The 24,304-nt window shown below is 40.2% G+C and overlaps 1 protein-coding gene across 8 annotated transcripts in view; it reads left to right on the top strand.

Moving 5' to 3' along the window:
- LOC101322849 (S-adenosyl-L-methionine-dependent tRNA 4-demethylwyosine synthase TYW1) overlaps positions 1–24,304 on the top strand; it is a 222,883-nt gene that overhangs the window by 32,924 nt on the left and 165,655 nt on the right. For all 8 annotated transcript variants that reach the window (XM_019921823.3, XM_073792039.1, XM_073792038.1 and 5 more), the window contains exons 8-9: positions 5,498–5,615; positions 10,090–10,142. In XM_019921823.3, coding sequence (XP_019777382.1) covers positions 5,498–5,615; positions 10,090–10,142 — 171 coding nt within the window. The remainder of the gene's footprint in view (positions 1–5,497; positions 5,616–10,089; positions 10,143–24,304) is intronic.

Raw genomic sequence — 24,304 nt, 5'->3', positions numbered from 1 at the left:
GCACTCTTAGGGCAAAGCTTAATCTTCTCTGGCCTTAATCCCCGTGTCTGAGAAACGTGGACCGAAACCTCTGCCTTCCTCACAGCGTTGTTGAGAGTCAGATAAGAACTGTGCGTGAAAATGCATTACAGTCTCTGAGAGCCTGAGAGATTAAAATGAGAAGTAAATATGCTTAGACATTTTAAATTTGCTTATGCATTCTGCTAGAGTTGGTCGTTCAGTCTGTTTTCAGGTTTTCTGCTGTTGTAATTAGCACTGGTCTGAGACCTTTTTTACTTAAAAGAGAGTGTTGATATTTTCTTGGTTTATATTTTCCCCAAGTTGAGATACTGGGTCAAAGCAAATATATAATTGTATGACTCTTAATAAAAATCTGAGTGATTTTAAAAGGTGAAACTGTCTTGAAATGGGATAGATTTCAGTGCATGAGATGCCTGATATAGGTAGATTTCTGGATCTTCCAAGTTAAGAGAAGATATTTATAGCTTTATTTGTAGTGGGTGAAGAGTTTGGGACAATTTTTTTTTCCAACTTCATTGAGATATGATTGACAAATAAAATTTTATGTACTTGGGTTGTACAATGTGATTTCTTTTTAGGGTGTATAATGTGACGTTTGATATGTGTGTACAATGCTTAACCACAGCCCACACATCCCCACTTCATATTGCTAACATTGTGTGTGTGTGTGTGTGTGTGCGTGTGTGTGTGTGCGTGCGCGCTGAGAACACACAAGATGTACTTTCAGCAAATTTCACATGTACTGTAAAAGTTTGGAATAGTTTGCGGGTCCATTTTTTTCCTTTGCTTTTTCCTCTTATGTCCATTAGAGGGCACTGGAGAAAAAGCACTAAGGAAAAATTTGGATGTCCATGTAAATTATTTTTTGAAATAAAATGATTTTGGACTTCATGAACTTTAAGCAGCTGGCTTATGATATTTCAGGTTTCTCATAGAAATCACTCATAAAATCATCAGATCTAGGGGAAAAAATATATATATATTTCCAACTTCAGTGCAGCATGAAAATAACGGCCCCGTTTTTTGCTTTTCATTATTTTTAGGTTACAGCAGGGTTTCCAGATGTGTCCTGTGTGTTCATTTGATATTGGAGACAGTATACTAAAATTCAGTGATGGATGTTATTACTGCTTGGCTCTTCTTTTTCGTATCTCCGGAGAGCATTTTCTTTGGGGTCCATCCAGGCAGATTCCTGAGCTGCTTTCTGCCTGTTCATCATTCTACATCACATTAATTGCCTTAGTTGTTACTGCAGAGGAAGCAGTACGCTCTAATACCTAAAAGCATCAGCTGTAGAGTTGGGCCAGAGCACTCCTACTGTAAGACCTCTTTTGAATGATATTCACTAACTTTCATGTGTCACAGTATCTCAGCTTGTGTGTCTGGGCAAGTTATTTCACTCTGTGTGCTAGAGTGGGAGACGATAACAGTAACTGCTTTATAAAGTTGTTTTGAAGATACAATAAGTTAATCCATCTAAAGCCTTTATTTTATTGCCTGCCACATAGTATGTCCTTGATAACTAATAAACGATTATTGTCTAAGGAGATATCTTCAAATGGGATATGTTTGGTCTGACTAGAACACCACCATAGTTTCTACCCCCCTCCCTCTGCAGCAAGGCAGTAATTCTAGGGCCAAAGAGAATTTGAAGGGTGGGAGTGAGAACTGAGAACAAGAGAGCTAGAGTTTGAAACGTTGCACATGCCATGTGCCGAGGGGATGGGGTGTTAGGGGAATATGGCAAGGTTGGGGAACTCTCCAAGCAGTTTAGTATGTTAAGAGTGGAGTGCGGTGGGGATGTGTGGAGAGGTGAAATAGAGAAGGAAGGCAGGGGCAGGATCCTGGAGGCCTTTTCATCCTCTGTCAGGAGAGTGTGAGCTTTGTCCTAAAGGCAGTGGGAAGCAATGTGAATTGATTGAATAGGATGAGTGGGCTGGAGGTGTGGGGAGAGAGAGCTCCAGGGTAGGTTCAGACGATTAGGAGCAGTCAAGTACACTAGATAATCTCATTCAGTCCTCACAAAGACCCTGGTATTGTACTGTCACCTCCACTTTATCATTTTACAGGGCAGGACACAAGCTTAGAGAAGCAAAGCAATTTGTCCAGAGTCGGATGGGGTGGGACCAAGCCCAGGCTCCATCTCTTTGTCTCACTCCCCTTTGCTGCTTCCCCAGAAGGGAAGTTGAGGAGTTTGGTTAGAGAACAGGGAGTCAGGAAGAGCCTGCCAAGGCTTAGGTTGTTTATTTTCTGTTTCTCTCGTGTTGTGCTTCTAAATGTAAAGCAGATTGCTACTTGTTTTCTTCCTGCAGTAAATAAATGTTGCTAAAATACTCCCCACAGCATGTTCTGGTTAAGCAGACGAACAGTGGTATCAGTATCATTAGTTTTGGAAATAAAGGCGGATGCTTGGTAATTACTCACCAGAGAAACATTTCAGTCTACAAAAGGAGCTTGGTGTGTCCAGTTCTGATTATAAGGCTGCATAGTACTGCAGTGTAACAGCATGAAGCTGGTTCTCCTTTCATAATTATTTTTAAGGCTTTAAGTGTTAAATTCACCCTCAAATGTAAGGTGACGTCTCTTCAACCCCAAGGTTGGCACTTAACCAACTAGGTGGAAGTTTTACCTTAAAGTCTTTAACAAATCCCCTTTTGTCTTGTTTTTATCCTAGGCAATATTGGGGTGGTACTGTGGTTTCTGGGATGAAGGTGTGAGAATGAATTCGGTAATATTGTATAATATCTTTTTCTTTCTTTTTTTTTTTTTTTTAAGAGAATTGGTACCACTTTTTGGCTCCCATTATTACAGCAGATTCATATATTTCCGTCTATTTATAAAGAACTTCTCACTTATTTATAGTCATTTTCCTAAGTGCCTAGGAAGTGAGCTTATAATCAGTTTTCCGTTTTGCGTATCAGAAAATAGCAGCTTGGAGAGGGCATGCGTTTTCTTTCAAGACAAGTGTGATGGGTTTGGGAGTTGGGGAGGGGTGGAAGGTTGGAGACAGGGCTATTGCAGTTGTCCCTTAGGTGAAACCAAGGCTGGGGGGCAAAAGCAGTGGCATTGTGGTTGGAGAGAACCCATACGTTGAGAATTAAAAGTTTAGAACTTGGTCACGCGTTGCCCAATGGGTGTGCAGGAGAGGAAGGAATCCAGATTGACCAGTTCTAGGATCTTCATTTATTTCTGCTTAGACTATGTAACGGCTATAAAAAAATAAATAAAAATATACGGGTCCTATGTCAGTTGTTATGTTGTTATATTCTGGGCAAACGGGAAAATGTCTGCAGATAGGAGATTAGAATTAGAATTTGAATGGGGCTTTGCACTTCCTTGGAGAGTGCTGTGAACCATTGTTTTTCTTTTCAGAAATGGAGTTACTGCTGCATATGCAAGATAGGACTAAACTGTCATAGAGGGAAAGAATGATAAAATTTTGCCCTGAATACCCAAGACCTTTAATCATAGCCGCTGCTCTCTTTCCATGTGAATTATGTGTCCAGATGATTGAATCTGGAGTAGCTGCACTCACATTTTATAATAGATAATTTCTCTAGTGTTGGGACATTGACAGTGTTCCATGGCCATTCTTTTTTTTTTAAAATAAATTTATTTATTTATTTTTGGCTGTGTTGGGTCTTTGTTGTGGTGCGTGGGCTTCTTATTGCGGTACGCGGGCCTCTCACTGTTGTGGCCTCTCCCGTTGCGGAGCACAGGCTCTGGACGCGCAGGCTCAGCAGCCATGGCTCACGGGCCCAGCCGCTCCGCCGGCGTGTGGGATCTTCCCGAACCTGGGCACGAACCCGTGTCCCCTGTATCGGCAGGCGGACTCTCAACCACTGCGCCACCAGGGAACCCCTTGAGGGCAGATGTTGCCACCTACTATCAATTCTTGCATGATTAGTAGGGAATTACAGTAACTTGCTTCGGAATTACTTCAGACATTTAAATGCTCTCAAGGTCAAGGTTAGTTCACTTTGCTCCACCACAAGACTTCCTTGGAACTCAAGCTCACATCTTTGCTTTTAGGTCTGAAATAGACTTAAAAAAAAAAAAAAAGAACAAGCCATAGGATTCTTTTTTTTTTTTCTTTCTTTTAAAAAAATATTTGGTTGCACTGGGTCTTAGTTGCGGCAGGTGGGCTCCTTAGTTGCAGCATGCGAACTCTTAGTTGCGGCATGCATGTGGGATATAGTTCCCTGACCAGGGATTGAACCCAGTTCCCCTGCATTGGGAGCATGGAGTCTAATCCACTGTGCCACCAGGGAAGTCCCTGGTGGGACAGCAAATCCCTATTCACCTCCTGCCCAGGTTCAAACATGGATCATTCCTCCTTTTTCTGTTTTAGTTTGACACAGACCCAAGACATCATGTCATCTGTGAGGTGTTGTCACTTTTAGGTAGAAAGGGCGTTGTTTTGAGTCTGCTCATTGATTCACTGGGGTCTAGACACTGAAAATGGACAGGCACTGAGGGTAGTTTAGGGCTCGGTGGTAGGGCTCCTGCTCAGGTGACTTATTTTGGTTCTGCAGCTCTTAGTAAGATCTGATGAATGTCTCCTCTGAAGTGTAACACAGACTTTGTGGGTTGTCTCAAAATGATTAATTAGCACTTTAACCGTCTTCCAAAAAGGTATTGAGGTAACTTTAAAATATATATACATGTAATGAGATTTAAAAAGAGAGGAAGAAATCAATGTAAACGGTGAATGGGGGTCATCTTGCAATATGACGTCACTGACAGAATATAAGACAAGGATGATGCAAGGCCTGATACAGTGATCAGAGTTGTGCTGTGAATTTTCTAGTGGCCAAAGTCAAAAGGAAACACAGTTTTATATTATCCTTCAGATTTATTTCTATCACTGAAGACAGATTTTCACCATGGGATCTTCTGTAAGAAGCCTTTGGGGCTACAGGTGGAGGTGGTGGAGTGACTTGGGTTCTGAGCAGGTGGCTGGGCAGCTCAGAGCAATTTTTTGACTTGTTTTTGGGGTTTGCAGATGTTACAACCAGCACTACTATAATTTAGTGAAGTCCTATTATGTATCAGGCATTGTGCCAGGTAATTTTGTTTCATTTAATCTTCAACACAGTTCTGCTCCATAGATATTCCTTTTCTCTCTTTTCAGGTGAGGAAATTGAAATTTAGAGAAATAACTTGCTGAAGTTGGGCAGCTGTCTGTGCTCAGATTGTGAAAACTATTTGACATCTAGATAAGTGGATTATTGATTTATGTTTTGTGGATGTATGTGTTTGAATATGTAGTTACTTTTTTGGGGGGAAAAAAGCCCCTTGTGTGTCTTTAGCGCAGTGTGTGACTGGAAATGTGATCACTTGGAAGAGAACAGGTTTATGGGCTGTGTGGTTCGTGATGAACCCTTTTATCCATGCTACGTGTGTATGATTGTCGTGCTGTTTTTTCACTTGCCCATTACCAATTCTGGGTTTCATTCTTTTCATTTTAATACAGAGAGAAAAGGAGCGGCAGGAAGGGGAAACTAGTTTGATCAGGAGCACAGTGAAGAATGAAGCCAGTGAAAGAAGAGCTATGATAACTCCTGCTCTCCGAGAAGCCCTTACTAAACAAGGTGAAAGTCCTCAAGAACTGTTATAATTCTACACTCTTAAGCCTTCTAAAAGAGGGAACATAAAATAGGGATTGCCAGGAGGAACAAAGATAAGGAAGTCCCGCTATAGTTGGCTCAGCTGCTGTGTGGTCGTGGCAGCTGTAGCTGTTTAAGGAGTCACGGTCTTGTTTCTGTGGATCACTTGTGTGTTGGCTGCCTGGACCAGCAAGGGTTCTTCTTTGCTTGGTTTATTGGGATGGTACTTTACCATCATTGAGGCTCAGGTATGCAGATGGAAGGTGCAATCATTGGCTTCTTTACACGTCACTGTTTATTAAGGGGAAATTATTAAACCTCATATGATATTAGGCTGGGTTAATTAGAAGTGTTTTATGTAGAAGTATATCTGGATTTCTGTGGTCCTACCTTATGAAGAAGGCTGCAGTTGAATGAACGAATGATATTGGTTTCCTGTAGAAGAAAGAGTAATAAACTGGGGGTGAGTAGACTGACTTCCTTCCCTCCCTCCCTCTTTCTATAATTATTGAGATCCTTTTATGTGACAGTTCCGGCAATGCAGAGGAACTTAAGATACTTGACATATCTCCTTCAAGGAGCTCTCAGCTTATTAGAGGAGACAGACAAAAATATACAGATTTTTTTACATAGAAATATATATGCCTTTTTTTTTTTTTGCGGTACGTGGGCCTCTCACTATTGTGGCCTCTCCCGTTGTGGAGCACAGGCTCCGGACGCACAGGCTCGGTGGCCATGGCTCACGGGCCCAGCCACTCCACAGCATGTGGGATCTTCCCGGACCGGGGCACGAACCCGTGTCCCCTGCATCGGCAGGAGGGCCCTCAACCACTGTGCCACCAGGGAAGCCCTATATCCCTTTTCATTAGAGTAGAATAAAGTGATTTTTTTTTTACGTCAAATCATATTTAATACTTCTGATTACTGTTCAGTTTGTCAGTATTGATGCAAAATTAAGTCTCATTCATATAGGAATAAAGTGATTTTTATAATAGGTTTAAATCTGTCATCTTGCTGTTTGTTTTCTACTTGTCTCATGTGTTCTTGGATTTCCTTTCTCTTGTTTTACTGCCTTCTTTTAGATAGTTTTTTAAATTATATGATTCTGTTTTACATCCTTTGTTAGCTTATTAGCTATAGCACTGTGGTTGCTTAGTGGTTAGTGGTTGCTTGAGGTTTTATACTATCCTGTATCACAGTATATCCTCACTTGGTGTTACACCACTTCATGTAAAGTGGAAGAACCTTCAGTACTTCTGTTTTTGCCCTCCTCAACCTCTGTGCAATTGTTTTCATACCTTTTACTTCTACACATGTTTTAAGCCCTGTACTAAATTGCTGTTCTTTTGGTTTAAACAATTATCTATTACAGATTTAAATAATTAGGAAAAAATTTTATATATTGACTCATGTAGTTACTACTTTTGGTACTTTTCATTCCTCTGTATAAGTCCGTGTTGTCTGATGGCCTTTTCCTTCTGCCTGAAGGACTCCTTTTTGCATTTCTTGTAGTGTGGGTTTGTTGATGATGAATTTTTTCAGCTTTTGTATATCTGAAAAAGGCTTTCTTTTGCCTTCATTTTTGAAGGATTTTTTTGTTATTTAATTTTATTTTATTTTTGAAGGATTTTTAGTTTTTTGATGTGTCTAGAATTGGCAGTTTTTTTCTTTTTTGCACTTTAAGGGTGTTCTTCCACTGTCTGCTGGATCACGGTGCTTCTCATGAGGGCTCTGCAGTCGTCTTTTGTTCGTTCCTTTCAAATGTAATGTGTTTTACCCCCTGATTTTCTTCTAACAACTGATTTTGAATGATTTTAATTATAATATGTCTCAGTGTAGTTTTCTTCCTGTTTCTTGGGATTTGTTGAGCTTCTTGGTTCTGTGGATGTATAGTTTTAATCAAATTTGGACAGATTTTGGACATTATTTCTTCAAATATTTTTCTGCCACCCCCTCTCTTTCTTCTTTTTGGGGACTCCAATTACATGTATAATAGGCCACTTGAATTTGACCCATAGCTCACAGATGTGCTTTTCATATTTTAAAATTATTTTTTCTGTCCTGCTTTACCTGACTGGATAGTTCCTATTGCTGTCTTCAAGTTTAACTCAGTAATCTTTTCGTCTCTAAGTTGAATCTTCTAGTAATTCTATCCAGCGTATTTTTCCAGCTTAGATGTAGCTTTCATCTCTAGAAGTTCAGTTTAGGTCTTTTTCTATCTTCCATGTCTCTACTTAACTTTCAGAGCTTATGGAATACAATTATAACTTTTAATGTCCTTATCTGCTAACATCTATGTCATTTCTGAGTCAGTTTTGGCTGCTGGTTTATTCTCTCCATTATTGATCATGTTTTCCTATCTTTTTTGCATGCGTGGTAATCTTTGATTGTATGCCAGCTCTAATTTTATGTTTTTGGGTACTGGATATTTTTGAATTCCTATAAACATTCTTGAACTTTGTTCTGGGATGAAGATAAATTACTTGGAAACAGCTTGAGCCTTTTCATCTTGCTTTTATGATTTGTTGGGTGAGACCAGAGCTGGCTCACTATACAGCTAATTTTTTCCCCCACCATTGAGGCAAAACACTTCTGTGTACTCTGCCCGGTGCCTTGGAATCTTGAGGTTTTCTGTCTGACTGGTAGGAACAGGCACAGTTCCCAGCTGGCTGTGAGTACCAGGCATGCCTTTAATCTTTTCAGATGGTTCCTTCCCATTACTGGGTAGTTTTTCTCTCACGTATGCACTAAGCAGTACTCAAGCAAGTACTTACAGGAATCCTCTGCAGACCCTTGAGTTCAATCTCTGTGTAGCTTTTGTCTCTCCAGTACTCAGTCTTGCAAACTTTAGCCACAGGGGCTCCCCTCTCTACTTCCGTGTCCTCAACTTGGGGAGAATACTGAGCTCTGCTTGTGTCATCTCTCCCTGCTGCACAGCCTGGCAACTTTCAAGGCAGTAAGCTTGGGTAATGGTAGGACTCAGCCTTGTTTGTTTCCCATCTCTCTTGGATCATCTTCCTTTGTTGCCTGATGTTGTGTATTCTGAAAACTGTGGTTTCATGTATTTTGTTCAGCTTTTGGTATTTCAGGTGGGAGAATAAATCTTTACTCTGTTACTCCATCTTGGTTACAAGCAGAATCCTACCCTGCAATTTTAGTAACTGCGTTGTGTGTACTGTGGTCAGCTACAGGGCTCTCCATCCTATACTGTGCAGTCTTTTCATACCTACCTAAATGCAGAATTTTGTAGAATCCTATGTATCTTGGGAGAGAAAGATATAAAGAACTAATATAATACAGTGTGATTTCTATGATAGTGGTATGAGCAACATATAATGTAGGAGTCCAAAAGAACTAGAATTTTCGCTGGGGATCTTTTAAATGCTTATTCTGTATCTGAGATTAGCTGATCAGTTGGACTCGGTTCCATCTTCAAGTAGATAAGCAGTGCTTTATTTATATGTGAGATGTTTACATAAATGTGGAAGAGGATAGAAGACAAAGCCCTGTAATGTTGCCACTAGAGACTTGTAATCCAAATTGACTTCGTTCCATTAATCATCACCCTATGAATATGGATGTTTAACCAGCCACTTATCCATTTATGCCATCATCCAGACTGTACTTCTCCATTTACCTCGTTTATCTGCAAGTCAAGAGTCTTTTTGCGCAGGAGACTCATGATAATTGTGGCTTATTACTTGAAGCCTCATGAGAAACTTTATTAAATGTCTTCTGAAATCAGAATTTTCTACTTGTTTACTCTACTAGTTTGTTAAAATAAGGAAATGTGATTGCTTTGGCGTGGCTTTTCCATGCTTTTCGTGTCTTACGTGGGTCAAAATATTTAAATAGGTTGTGGAGCGGTGCTGAGAATTTATGTCAGGTTCCTAGAATTTGATTTTTCCCACTTTTGGGGGCAATATTTATTTTAATCTCCTGTTGCCCATCTGATTCTTTATTTATTTTTGAAGATTATTGATGACAGTTCCCCAGTCGTTCATTGTACTGAAATATACTGTTAGTTGTTTTTGCTGTATGGTCCAGTGCATGGTTCATTTTCATAAGTGTTTCTTGGGTCTTTGAAAAACATGTGCATCCTGTAGTTGTTGAGTGCAGTGCTCTCTATGTCCTTGATGGAGTTTACTGTGTTGCTTCAGATCTTAGAGCTCTATTGAGTTTTGATCTGTGAGATCTGTTATATACTGAGAGATCTTAAAATATCTCCCTGTGATTTTGGATTAGCTTATTGTTTCTGTATGTATTTTGAGTCCATGTTATTAGATGCATACATCTTTTAAATTGTATTATCATCCTGGTGAGTTAAACCTTAGTGGCATTGGATTGTTGTCTATCATTATTTAAACAAAGAAAAATGACTTTGCTACAGTTTTATAATCACTTTTTGATATGAGGTTTTGAATCAGTCCAACTTTGTGTTCCCTGTTTTTTCATTCAGGTTATCAGTTGATTGGGAGCCACTCTGGGGTGAAGCTTTGCAGGTGGACAAAGGTATTTGTTTTTATTCAAATATTATTTCTGTGTTATGCAACTTTTATATGGCTACTATATGCAACAAATTTACCATTTTAAAGGTATAATTTACATTTAATAAAATGTAATGATTTTGAATGAATTAGTTAAGAGTTTAGCTTTTTCTTAACCTTTTGGACACGACGCATGGCATGTGGGATCTTAGTTCCCCGACCAGGGATCAAACCCGTGGCCCTTGCATTGGAAGCGTGGAGTCTTAACCACTGGACCGCCAGGGAAGTCCAAGTTCAGCATATTTTGATGGATGTAAAAACCCTTATCCACCACCTGAATTAAGCTATAGACTACTTTCCAAACGCCGATAAATTCACTTATGCCCATTTCTGGTCAATACCCCCTCCTCCACAGCCAGGCAACAGTTGTTCTTGTTGCTATCACTGTAGTTTAGTTTTGCCTGTTGTAGAATTTCACATGAATAGGATCATATAATGTGTAGCTTTTTGCAAGTCGCTTCTTAAACTCAACATAAGGTTTCAGAGATTTATCCATATGTAATGTGTATCAGTAGTTCATTCCTTTTTATTGGTGAGTACTATTCAGTAGTATGAGCATACCATAGTTTTCAGTCTGTTGATAGTTATTTGAGTTGTTCTCAGTTTTCGGCTCTTATGAATAAAACGGCTATGAATGTGTTTGTACAGAGGTTTTTTTGGTGAACGTATGTTTCGATTTCATTTGGGTACATACCTAGGAGTGGAATTGTTAAGTCGTAGGGCAGGTATACATTTAACTTTATAAGAAACTCCCCGTCTGTTTTCAGTGTGGTTGTACTATTTTATACTTGCATCAGCAATTTATGAAAGTTGCTACATATTCTCATCATCATGTGGGATTACACATCTTTTTCGTGATGAGTGTGAAGTGGTACCATTTTGGTTTTAATTTACATTTTGCTGATGACTATCGACGATGAGGAGCACCTTTTCATGTGCATATTGGCCTTTTGTAGTTGTGAAGTGTCTGTTCAGATATTTTACCCAAGTTGAGTTGTCTGACTTTATATTATTGACTCGTAGGAGTTCTCTATATATTGTGGATATGAGTGTTTTGCCTGATGTTCAGTATGATTATTTTCTCCTAGTCTGTGGCTTCCTTTTTCATTTTCCTAGTGGTATCTTTTAAATTTTTTTTTTTAATTAATTAACTAACTTATTTATTTTTGGCTGTGTTGGGTCTTCATTGCTGCGTGCGGGCTTTCTCTAGTGGCAGCAAGCAGGGGCTACTCTTCATTGCGGTGCACAGGCTTCTCATTGCGGTGGTCTCTCTTGTTGCGGAGCATGGGCTCTAGGCACGTGGGCTTTTGTAGTTGTGGCACGTGGGCTCATTAGTTGTGGCTCATAGGCTCTGGAGTGCAGGCTCAGTAGTTGTGGCACATGGGCCTAGTTGCTCCGCGGCATGTGGGATCTTCCTGGACCAGGACTTAAACCCATGTCCCCTGCATTGGCAGGTGGATTCTTAACCACTGTGCCACTAGGGAAGTCCCTCTTTTGAAGTTTTTAATTTGAATAAAGTCCAATTTATCATTTTTTTTGTATGGTTAATATTTTTTGTATTTTAAGAAATCTTTGTCAGCTTTAAGGTCACAAGGATAGTCTGTGTTTTCTTTTGGAAGCTTCATATATAGTTTTAACTTTTATGTTTGGGTCTGTGAATTAATTTTTATGAATGGTATAAGGTAAAGGTCAAGATTGTTCCTTCCTACCACCAGCCCCCTATATGGATATTCGGGTGTTTTAGTATCATTTGTTGAAAAAGATTTTCCTTCCACCATTGAATTACTTTTAGGACTTTGTAGAAAATTCAGTCAACTATATGGGTAGGCCTGTGTCTGGACTGCTCTTATGCTGTTGCATTGATGTGTTTGTCTATCCTGAAGCCAGTACCACATTGTCTTGATTACTCTGGCTTTGTAATAAGTCTGAAATCATGCAGTGTAAGTTCTCTGTGTTGTTTTTTAATTTTCAAGATTGTTTCCCCTCTTCTGGGCCTTTTGCATTTCCATATACATTTTAGGATCAGCCTGTGAATTTCTGTTGTTTGTATTTGTTCTGTTTTCTTAGATTCTATATTTGTCTGTTTGTCATCTCTTCACCACAGGGTCAATTACATGAACTGTAATTTCTTATTTTCTGCATTCTTGATGCTCTGCAGTCGTATAGAGACTGCCCCTCCCCGGGGCCAATTCCTAAAGATTAACAGCAGCTTGCCTCGAGCATGCCTTTCATATGTAATTCTGAATCTGTAGCTTTCAGCTACCTCCTTATCTAACTCTCTCACATACCAAGCCAATATTCTCCCTGTCCTAAATCATCCCAGGCCCAGCTACCAGAAAACTGGAGATAGCCTTGTAGCTCAAAGCCCACTGGAATAATTCATACTAGCCAGTCCTGCACTGTTTACTTTGCTCTGCCTTTCCTTTCCTGAGGAAACCCCAGTAAAAGCTCTGGCCCAGGCTTCCCCCTCGCTCCTCTGTCTCCTGAACAAACCCTGTGTGGTGTGGTGTGCACCCTTCTCTTGGGATATGTAAGTAATATATTCCTTCAATAGCATTGGCCTATGTTGGCACTCAGTCACCTCCATAAATTAAAATCCTATGGGCACAAATAAGATAGCATTAAAAATTATTTTATTTTTAAATGAAAATACAGTGACAGTATTGTTAGTTTCAGATATATGACATAAGTTGACATTTGCATACGTTATGAAAGGATCACCACGATAAGTCTGGTAACCATCTGTCCCCCTACAAAGTTATTACAATATTGTTGACCATATTCCTTCTGTTGTATATTATATTCCTGTGATGTATTTATTATGTAGCTGGCGGTTTGAACTTCTTAATTCCCTTCACCTGGTTTGTCCATCCTCTCTCCTCTCCCTTCTGGCAATGACCCATTCTCTGTATGTGAGTCTGTTTTCATTTTGTTTTGTTTGTTTGTTTTGTTTTATAGATTCCACATATGAGTGAGATCATGTGGTATTTGTCTTTCTCTCTCTGACTTATTTTACTTACCATAGTACCCTCAAGGTCCATCCATGTTGTTGCAAATGTCAAGATTTCATTCTTTTTTATGATTGAGTAATATTCCATTGTGTGCACGCGCGCGCGCGCGCGCACACACACACACACACACACACACCCTACAGTTTCTTTATCCATTCCTCTATCAATGGACACTAAGGTTGCTTCCATATCTTGGCTTTGTAAATAATGCTCCATTGAACATCAGAGTGCATATATCTTTTCCAACTACTGTTTTTGTTTTCTTTGGGTAAATATCCAGCAGTGAAATTGCTGTATCATATAGCAGTTCTATTTTTATTTTTTTGAGGAACTTCCATACTGTTCTCCATAGTGACTGCACCAGTTTACAGTCACACCAGCAGTGCATGAGGGTTCCTTTTTCTCTGCATCCTCTCCATCACTTATTATTTGTTGTCTTTTTGATGATAGTGATTCTGAAAGATGTGAGGTAGTATCTCATTGTGGTTTTGATTTGCATGTCCCTGATGATTAGTGTTGTTAATCATCTTTTCATGTGTCTGATGGCCATCTGCACTTCCTCTTTGGAAAAATGTCTACTCAGGTCCCCTGCCCATTCTTTATTTTTTAATTTTTATTATTTTTTTTTGGCTGCGTTGGATCTTCGTTGCTGCTTGCAGGCTTTCTCTAGATGTGGCAAGCGGGGGCTACTCTCCATTGTGGTGCGCAGGCTTCTCCTTGCGGTGGCTTCTCTTGTTGCAGAGCCCAGGCTCTAGGCGCAAAGGCTTCAGTAGTTGTGGTTTGTGGGCTCTAGGGTGCAGGCTCAGTAGTTGTGGTGCACGGGCTCAGTTGCTCCGTGGCATGTGGGATCTTCCCAATCCAGGGATCAAACCCATGTCCCCTGCATTGGCAGGCGGGCTCTTAACCACTGCTCCACCAGGGAAGCCCCCCTGCCCATTCTTTAATCAGGTTGGTTGGTTGGTGGTTGTTGTTATTAAGTTGTATGTGTTTTTATGTATTTTGGATATTAACCCCTTATTGGATATATTGTTTGCAAATATCTTCTCCCATTTAGTAGGCTGCTTTTTTTGTTGTTGATAGCTTCCTTCACTGTGCAAAAGATTTTTAGTTTGATACAGTCCCATTTGTTTATTTTTGCTTTTGTTTCCCTTGCCTTAGGAGACAGATCCAAAAAATATTGCTAAGATTGATGTTAAAGGGCATGCCACCTATGTTTTCTTCTAGGAGTTTTATGGTTTCAGACCTCACATTTAAGTCTTTGATCCATTTTGAGTTTATTTTTGTATATGGTGAGAGAAAATAGTTGATTTTGATTCTTTTGCATGTAGCTGTCCAGTAATCCCAACATCATTTACTGAAGAGGTCGTCTTTTTCCCATTGTGTATTCTTGCCTCCTCAGTAGATTAGTTGACCGTGTAAGTGTACGTTTATTTCTGGGTTCTCTATTCTGTTCCTTTGATCTGTGTGGGTAGATTGGAAACAGAACTGGTGGTAAGAGTGGTTGAGGGAAGTGAGGTGGACCTCTGGTGACACTTTCAGAGTAAGATTTAAAGATGACAGGCACCCCCAAAATAAACAAGTTCAATTTCAAATAATTATTGCAAGATAGATTTCTCATCATTGTGCTATAAAAATGAATACATAAAATGACCACACTAACTTTTTAAACCACTTTGATTAGTGAGAATCCTGCATTTCATATGGCTGTTAACTTAATATTTGGTTCCAAGTCTACCAAAAGCATCTCAGATCTCTTCTGTAATGTATTTGTAGGTGACACCTACGAATGTAACATGGGATACAGGTATTGTGTTGGTGACTTAAATACTAGAAACAGCATTGTTCTCTGTGACATGGTTTTTCAAAATGCTGAAATTTCTTATAAAAGCTTTGCATCAAAGAAAGTGTTTTCTTTCCTCATTTTACATAATAGCTGCATTCCTGGAAAATTCAGTGTATGGTAACATGTGCAGAAGATACTTCATTGGTAAAATGAAGTTGGAATCTAAGCTTGGATGATTATAATAGGTTTTTCACAAGTATGGAGGTCTGGTGAGTCATTTGAAAGGAAGTGGATTAAAGGACACTTTTTGTGTGTGTGTTTGTGTGTGTGTGTGACTATCTTAAGCATTGCAGGAGATGTGAAACACTTGACCCCTCCCTTACTTTTTGCCAGTAGGGCCTCCCAACCATTTTGATAACAAAAGTATTTCCACAAATTTCCAAAATACCCCCCGGGGTAGTGTTGGCCCCATTGAGAACCTCTGCCCCAATCCATTTTCATTGCCAGCCTCGAAGTTCAGGTTGTCCTCTTGAACGTTGCAGGTAGCTTTTTTCCCTCTACTTCTGGCTTCCAGTGAATGCCCTCCCCCTCCCCCGCTCAATTTATCTGACGTTAACCAGGTTAATCTCAAGTTCAGTTCTCATTTAGCCATTCCGTTTTCAGAGCCTATGGTGGCTCTTCATTACTTCTTACTCAGTATTCAGTTTGGATGTGTAATAGGCATCTTGAACTTAATGTGTCAGAAACGGAATTCCTGCATCCTCTCCTAAATCTGTTCCCCTCAGTCTTCACTCCAGCAGTTTATGGCAGTGCTATCCTCTCAGTTGCTCAGGCCAAAAACCTGGGAGTCATTTATACTCTTCTGTTGTTTTTTTGTTTGTTTGTTTGTTTACCCTCCCACATCTATTCTGTGAGCAAATCTTTCAAAATATATCCAGAATGCAACTACTTACTTTTCACCTCTTGTACTCTTATACCTTGGTCCAAGTCACTGTCATGTATCCCTTTTATTATTTAAGTCATCTCCTGCCTGCTTTTCCTGGTTCCATTCTTGTCATCTCCACTGTCTGTTCCCTACACAGCAGCCAGATGTCTCACTCTTTCACTCAGAACCTCCAGGGGTTCCCATCTCACTCAGTCTGGTCTGCCATGCTCTGGTCCAGCCTTACTAGCCTTCGTGCTGTTCCCTGAATACACTGAACTCAGACTCCTCTGTGGCTTTTTGGTCTCTGTCTGCTCACTTAGATCTCTGCTCAGTGAGCCTCTATCAGAGAGGCTCTCCCTTGACCGCCTGATATAAAATAACAACCTTCCCCTCCTATCCCCTTACACTGCTTGGAATTTCTCCATAGCAATTATTACCACTTAATAGATTATATCTTGTTTATTGTCTGTCTCCTCCCTTCCCTTTTCAGGTCCTCCCCAACCTAAGAGTCTTTGTTTTTCTTTCCAATACCAAAAACAGAGCCTGGCATGTAGTAAACATTTGTCAGATGAATTATATAAAGCCCTGAACCCGAGGAAGACCCTACTTAGTGTAGTTCTGATCTACTTGTTCAGTTTTATTTTGTGTTTTAACCTTCATACATCATGTGCTGCTTCTCTTCCCTGCTCTGATCTCCACCTGACTGAATCCTACCCATGTGTACCAGTCAGGAAAACAGAAACCGTCCCGGGTATTTTAGCAAGAACAGATTTAATAAAGTAAATTAACTGACTGCTTACAAAGCCACTGAAAGGCTTGGGGTAGTGAAGGTCAGAGAGAACTGCTTGCTTTGAGAAAGTCGAAAAGTGCTGGACTCACAGGACCCTGCTGGAAGTGACCTGAGATGCTGGCAACATTAAAGCAAATGTTTCCCGGGAGCTTGCTTGGAAGCTGCTGCAGACTCAGTGTTTGTTGTATGCCCTTGTGTCTGCCAGCTGCTGCCAGGGAGGAATAATGGTTTCTCCTTTCTTGCCATCTAAATCTTGCATAAATGCCTCTTCTTGGTGGAGTCTAAATCAGAACCCCTTGGGCAAGGGAATCTGAGAAATAGGGTGTTAGGGCTCCTTACCCCCTGCCTAGAAGCGCAGGCACAGGACTCAGGATTAACAGCATGGTCTACCTCTTTGGATACTCAGCATCTGTACACACCCTTCTACCTGTATTTATGTTTTCAATCCATAATATAAATAAAACATTTGTGTGTGCCTAACCTGTTGCAACTGTTATTCATGCAAGGAAGGAGGTACTCACCCTCTCCTTTCACTCTCTTTTGAGATCCTCTAACCTAAGGATGACATTATAAGGTTAACCACCACTGACCCATCTTATATAAAACAGTTGGAGGGGAGGAGAAACAATTATATATATCCAAACAAGGAAGATAATGTGTACATTTATAACTCTGCTCATATTCACACTTGGTCAACTGGTCATGGTTGGTATTTATACCTTCCTTCTTCCACGGGGCAGGCCATGTTCCTCTGTGCTCTATCAGTAATGCTTCCTTATCAGGTGTGTGATTCTGTCAATGAAGAGTTTGAGCCGGTACTGGCCCCTTCTGCAAGCTTTTCTGAAGTTCTCCTACTGTAAATGAGAATACTAAAGAGATGTTCCAGAGATCCCCTTGGTTCTTGACAAAATTTGTTTCTATGGCATGAGATGCTCAAAGGAGCCAGGGGCTAGTGTTAACTGTGGAGAGTCTGCTCTTTCACCTGGCAGAGTTTCATAGATGTTGGTGGAGGACCCAGGACTCCTGGGTCAAAGACAAAGCACAGCAGGCAGATTGAGATTCATGTCCAGTTGCGGAGACAGATTTCTGCTGCTTCCTGCTCCTTTGTCTTTCCTCAATCCTCCTCCTGTTTGTACTTTTTTAACAGTTCGTTTAACCAGTTTAGAATTTATTTTGCTCTGTTGTATGAAATAAATAACTAAATCAAGGGTTAGCAAACCTTTTCTTAAAGGGCCAGATGGTGACTTTATAAGGTTTGTGGGTCATACGATCTCGTTGCAACTTTTCACCTCTGCCATTGTAGCCCCAAAGCAGCTATAGATGTAAGTAAACAGATATGGGTGACAGTATTCCAGCAGAACTTTACTTATAGTAAACAGGCAATAGCCTGGCTTTGGCCCATGGGCTGCAGTTTATTGACCTCTGCATTGAACTCTCCATCCCCTGTCAAAAATGGAAGAGTCTGAAACTTTACCCTACTTGCAGGCTAGCAAGTTAGCCTGCCACAGGTTCATGGATGCTGGCAGAAGGCAAGTACAGTTTATTACTCATAGTAATAGCAGTAGCCAGAATATTATCATTTGCTCTGTTTCCTGAGCCCCGGTTCCCATAAAGCAGCACTAGGAAGGCCAGGTGTAACATCTGCACGTACATTGTAGGAGAGGAGCCCCAGGCTTAGGGAACATCAATCTTTTATAATTGGCAGTAATCCTGCCTGACCTTTGCCCTAGAGGGACACATCTTCATTATACTGAGCAGTAAACATACCCATCATTTGCCCCAGAGGGAGACACTGTATCTTCCAAGGCTATTCACTATGTAAAACTTTTTGAAAAGGTAGTCTAGAAAAAGGGCAGTCAGGGCCTCTGCTTGCAGGACATTCAGAGAAAGACCCATGGAGCATTGCCTCCCAACACCCCACCTCCATCCCCACCAGGTTGATGTACGCAGAGCCTATCTAGCAGTGGTATCTTGCATTCATTCAGTGTGGATCTGCTGGGCTACAGTTGTATTTTCGAGGTTGTATTGCTCTTATTTGCCTCGAGGATAAGAATTCATGAATTAATGAATCTGAGGTTATTTATAATCTTTTTCTCCTAGGTTCATAACATGAAAACTTGGTTCTAAGCATGTATTGCTCTCATGTGTTTTCTTTTTGCACCCAGCTTATCTACTAATTTTTAGATATGGGAGCATTTCCTTTCAAAATATAATGTCTAAAGACTTCCAGTCTGCACAAGATGGCATAAACCTTTTTCTCCTTGCTCCTTCCTGCTATGCACAACTCTAAACCCTGGAAAGCACAAGAGGCAACCAAACAAGAACTCTGGAATGGGGTAAGAGGAAGGCTGACTGGTTTGGGACCCCAGCACTGCAGGAACAACAGAGCAGCAGGATGTCTTACATCCCTCCACCTAAAGAAGAAGGCAGCCCAGACCCTGTGTTTACTGAGCCTTAATCTAGCAATAGAAGGCCACTCAGTTAGGCTTGTTTCTCCCTAGTATGGACTGGGAGTCCCTCTGACATATTCAAGTGAGCCCAGAACCACTGGCAAAGGGGATCAGTTGGGAGCCCCACCAATAAGCAGCTGGGACAAGTGCTTTCCTTCCCTGCTGGACCGTAAATTCCCCTCTCCTGCTAAGAGATACCAGGCGGTCAAGTACAAGTGGAAAGAGAGAGACTCCTCCTTACCGCCTTACTCCTGCAACAGTCGACCTGGCCTGTGAAATATTCTCCATGCCTGCTGGGCCCAAGACTCCCTTCCCCCTCTGAGAGATACCATGGTGGCTGCGTGGCACTGGCAAGAGGGACACCACCACAAGAAGTGGCCCATCTGGGGAAGCCAAGCCTCTTTGTTTGTGTGTCCGGAGACTTCCCTCTCCCACTCAGAGTTACTGGGGCTGCCCAGGGCCATTGGCCAGAGGGACTCTGCCACACGAGCAGCCTGCTCTGGGAAGCCTGCTGGCCTGAGACTCGCCTCCTCCATTGAGAGACCTCTAGTGGGTCACCCTGGAGAAACCTCTTTCACCCACTCTGATGCTACCAGCGGAGATCAATGGGAGCCCAAGCAAAATTTCAATGCAAAGCCTCTGAAAATTAAACTGCCGTTGGAGCCACAGCATACAAAAATAGTCCAGGACCTGCAGGCTCAACCTAAACAAAGTGCCTGCTGCTAAAATGAAAGAATGAAATAGGATCTAGAGCCTCCTAACATAGTAGACAAAATGTCTAGGATGCAGTAAAAAAAAATCGCCTGTCATTCCAAGAACCGTGAAAATCACAACTTGAGCAAAAAAAGATAATGAACTGAAACCAACACCAGATGAATCAGATGGTGGAATCATCTGACAAGGATTTTAAAGCAGCTGTCATAAAAATGCTTCAGCAATCAGTTACAAAGTCTCTTGAAACAAATGAAAGAATAAAAAATCTCAGCAAAGAAATAGAAGTTATAAAAGGAACCAAGAAGGAATTATAAAATTGAAAAAAATACAATAACAGGAATAAAAACTCACTGAATGGGCACAGTAATAGAGTGGAGATGACAGAGGATAGAGTCAGGGACCTTACCAAATAACAGAATGATCTGTGACCAGGACAAGTCAATAGAATTTAGCCAATCTGAACAGCAGAGAGAGCCAACTCCAAACAGGATAGAACCAAGGACATCCACATGGAGATACCCTAAAATTAATGATCTGAAAACTAAAGAAGAAAAATGTCTTGAAAGATGCTAGAGATAAACAATGAACTAACATCAATTTGATGTCAGATTTCTCATCTGAAATCATGGAGGCCAGAGGGAAAGCAGCACATGGTTTTCAAGTGTTGAAAGAAAATAACTGTCAGTCATGATTTCTGTGACTGGCAAAACTATCCTTCAAGAATGAAGATTAAATAAAGACATTATCAGGTGAAAGAAAACTGAAAGAATCTGTTTCTAGCAAATCTTCTCTTAAAGACCAGCTAAAGGAAGCTCTTCAACCTAATGAAGTGATAAAAGATTCTTAGAGCACCAGAAAGGAAGGCAGAATGATGGAAAGAGCAGAAATATGGGTACAAACAGTAAATGATCATTTTCCTTATAACTTTTATAAATCATATTTGATGATTGAAACAAAAATTATAACACCATGTGATACTCAAGACAATAATATTTAATTTAAAAGAGGGAAAATTAAAGAGATCTGAATGGAAGGGATGTTTCCACGCTTCACTTGAAGGTGGTAAAATGTTTTTCCTGGTAGACTGTCATAGGTCTACTAGTATGTATATTTTTATACCCAGAACAACCACTACAAAAACTATACAAAGAGATACACTCAAAAACAAAAAAAAATTAAGATGGAATCCTAAAAATGTTTAAGTAACCTGTAGGAAATCAAGAAAAGACTAATAGGAATGAGAATCAGAGGGAACAAGAAACAAATAATAAAATAGTAGACTATTTTAGGGCTAATTCATAAATAATTACTTCAGATGTAAATATTCTACATATATCCATCAAATGATACAGGTTGGAAGAGTGGATTTAAAAAATGACCCAAATATAAGTTGTTTACAAGAAACTCACTTCAAATTCAGTGACACAGGTAGGTTGAGTAAAATGATAGAAAAATATATACCATGCCAACAGTAATCCAAAAAGCAGGATTGCCTGTATTAATACCAGATTAAGTAGACTTCAGAGCAAAGAAAATTACTAGAGACAGAGAGTGACATTTTGTAATGATAAGAAGATCAATCTACATTATATGAATATGTACCAAACATCAGAGGCTCAAAATAAATCAAGCAAAAGCTGACATAGTTGAATGGAGAAATTAGAAAAAAAACAAAAGAAACCAAACCCACAGTTATAGTTGGTCACTTTGAAATTGCCTCTCAGCAACTGCTAGAAGTACTAGACTGAAAATCACAAGGCTCTAGAAAATCTCAACAGTAGAGTTAACCAGTAGGATCTAGTTGACATATAGAGAACATACCACCCAGCAACAGGAGGATGTGCATTTCTTCCAAGTGCCGATGGAACGTTCACCAAGATAGACCATGTCTTAGGCCATAGAACAAAGCTCAGCAGATTTATAAGTATTAAAATCATACAGAGTGCGTTCTCTGACCATAATGGAATCAAACTAGAAATCAATAATAGAAACAAAAGGGAAATCTCTAAATATGTGGAAATTAAACATACATTTCTGAGTAAGCCTTGGGTCAAAGAGGAAGTCTCAAAGGAAATGAAAAAATACATAGAACTGAATGATAGTAAAAAAAAAATAATTATATCGATGTATAGGATGCAGCTCAAGCAGTGCTCAGAGAGAAATTTCCAGCAATGCATACTTATATTAGAAATGAGGAAAGATCTCAAATCAGAAACCAATGAAAATCTAAGTAAATGTAAATAAAAATCTAAATGTAAATCGAAATAAATGTTCATGGATTGAAAGACTCAATATTGTAAAACATCAATTTTGCCTGAATTGATCTGTGGGTTTAATGCAATTCCTATTAAAATCCCAGGAAGGTTTTTGTAGAAATAGACAACTTATTATAAAATTTAAAAGTAAAGGCACAGGAATGTAAAATAGCTTAAACAATATTGAGGAAGAATAAAAGGAGAGGAACCATATATCCAGATATTACAGCTTACTGTATTGCTACAGTAATCAGGACGGTATGGTGTTGGTGGAGGGACGGACACATAGATCAATGGGACAGAATGGAGATCTCAGAAACAAACCCACAAATATGCTTAATTGATTTTTTTTACAAAGGTTCAAAAGCAATTCCTTGGAGGAAGGATAACCTTTCCAACTAATGGTGCTGGGGAAATTAGACATCCATAGGCAAAAAACCAAAAAAAACCCACTACCACCAAACCACATACACCAAAAGTACACACACTGACACATACACACACACAAACATACATAAAATACATACATCAAAATTAACTCAAAATGGATCAGAACCTTAAATCTAAAGTGTAAAACTTACAGAAAACTTTTTTTTTTTTTTTTTTTTTTTTTTGCGATACGCGGGGCTCTCACCGTTGTGGCCTCTCCTGTTGAGGAGCACAGGCTTTGGACGCGCAGGCTCAGCGGCCGTGGCTCATGGGCCCAGCCGCTCTGCGGCGTGTGGGATCCTCCTGGACCGGGGCACAAACCCATGTCCCCTGCATCGGCAGGCGGACTCTCAACCACTGCACCACCAGGGAAGCCCAGAAAAGTTTTTAAAAGAAAAACATGCCATGCTTTTCACATGTGTCTGTCCCTTTATCCTTTTAGCCTTTCAGTATTCAGTTTGGGCATCTCACCTCTGAGGAGTTCTCACTGGTCCTGGAAGGCTGAGCCTGGATGGTCATCTGTCCCATGGGCTCCAGTAATACCATGCTGGACATTTGCCTTTTCTCTGCTTGCCCAGCATCTGAGTGTTTTCATGTTTGGGGAATTTCCCATTAAATGGGCTTTGTTTGATGTGAGGGCCCACTGCCTGCTGCAGAAGCTAAGGAAGACATACTGTTTCCTGGTACCACGTTGTGGCAACTTGGGTATAAAAGTGTCATCTAGGATAGTCATTCTTTTCAGCCGGAGACTTTGAGTGTGGAGTGAGTGATGGAAAGGGACTGGGACATGGAGAACTCATTCTTGTGCTGGTGGCAGCAGCATCTGCCATTCAGGGGTGGTGCTGGTGATGGTATCCAGAGAGGGGTGGTGTCTGTAGTATATGGCTTCTGGGGGATTGAGTGGTGGTCCCGCTGCCAGCCTTCCTTCGTTCTTGCCTTTATAATGGGTCTATGAGCTGTGAAATCCTTTCAATAAATTCTTTTTCTCTTTAGCCAGACTCCGTTTCTGTTGCTTGCAAAAGAATCGTAATTGATTCAATCAGACTGTCATAATAGTATTGCACATTTTTCTTGCTTACTTGCCATTTCCTCCAAACAGATCATGGGTAGGGGCTCTGTCTTATTAGTCATTGTACATTCAGTACACAGCATGCTTGAAGTACATTAACTAATTGCTAAATAATGAGTGAAACATGCAAGTCTTCAACTTGGTTTCTCCATTGGCGTGATGTTGATATTTAGTGGTAATTACTCTGTGACTTTTGCATGTGGTGGACTTTGTAGTTTTCAGTGTTACTTGCAAGATATAAATATTTTGTTTGCCTTCTTGAATATTTTATTGGGAACTTGGAAGAGAGTTTGTAGAAACAGTTATCCTGAACAATATTTTTCCTTCACTCTATTTTTCTTAGTGTAAGTACTAAGTGAGATGGACAGGGGAACCCCTTTTATCAGGACCAAAAAATAAGACTTTGTGATCAACTGACACAGTAGCAAGCTGGTAGATTTTATGTGGACAGCATTGTAATATCAGTACACTGATGTATATTATACACTGGTATATATGTGTAAAGGCTCTCCATCTATGTCTCCTCATTTGTTGTTCCCATTGTTAGTTCCATAGTATGTGAGTCACTTAGGCTCAAAACCTCAGTTATCTTGGATGACTTCCTCTGTTTTGCCCCTCTAATTGGGGATGGCACTGATTGTACCTCTGTAGTACCCTTCCTGTTTCCTCCACTAATGTTTTGAGACAAATCACCATGACCT

Source organism: Tursiops truncatus, chromosome 15 (assembly GCF_011762595.2).
Source record: "Tursiops truncatus isolate mTurTru1 chromosome 15, mTurTru1.mat.Y, whole genome shotgun sequence".
Classification (NCBI taxonomy): domain Eukaryota; kingdom Metazoa; phylum Chordata; class Mammalia; order Artiodactyla; family Delphinidae; genus Tursiops; species Tursiops truncatus.
This window is presented reverse-complemented; position numbering and strand designations above follow the sequence as displayed.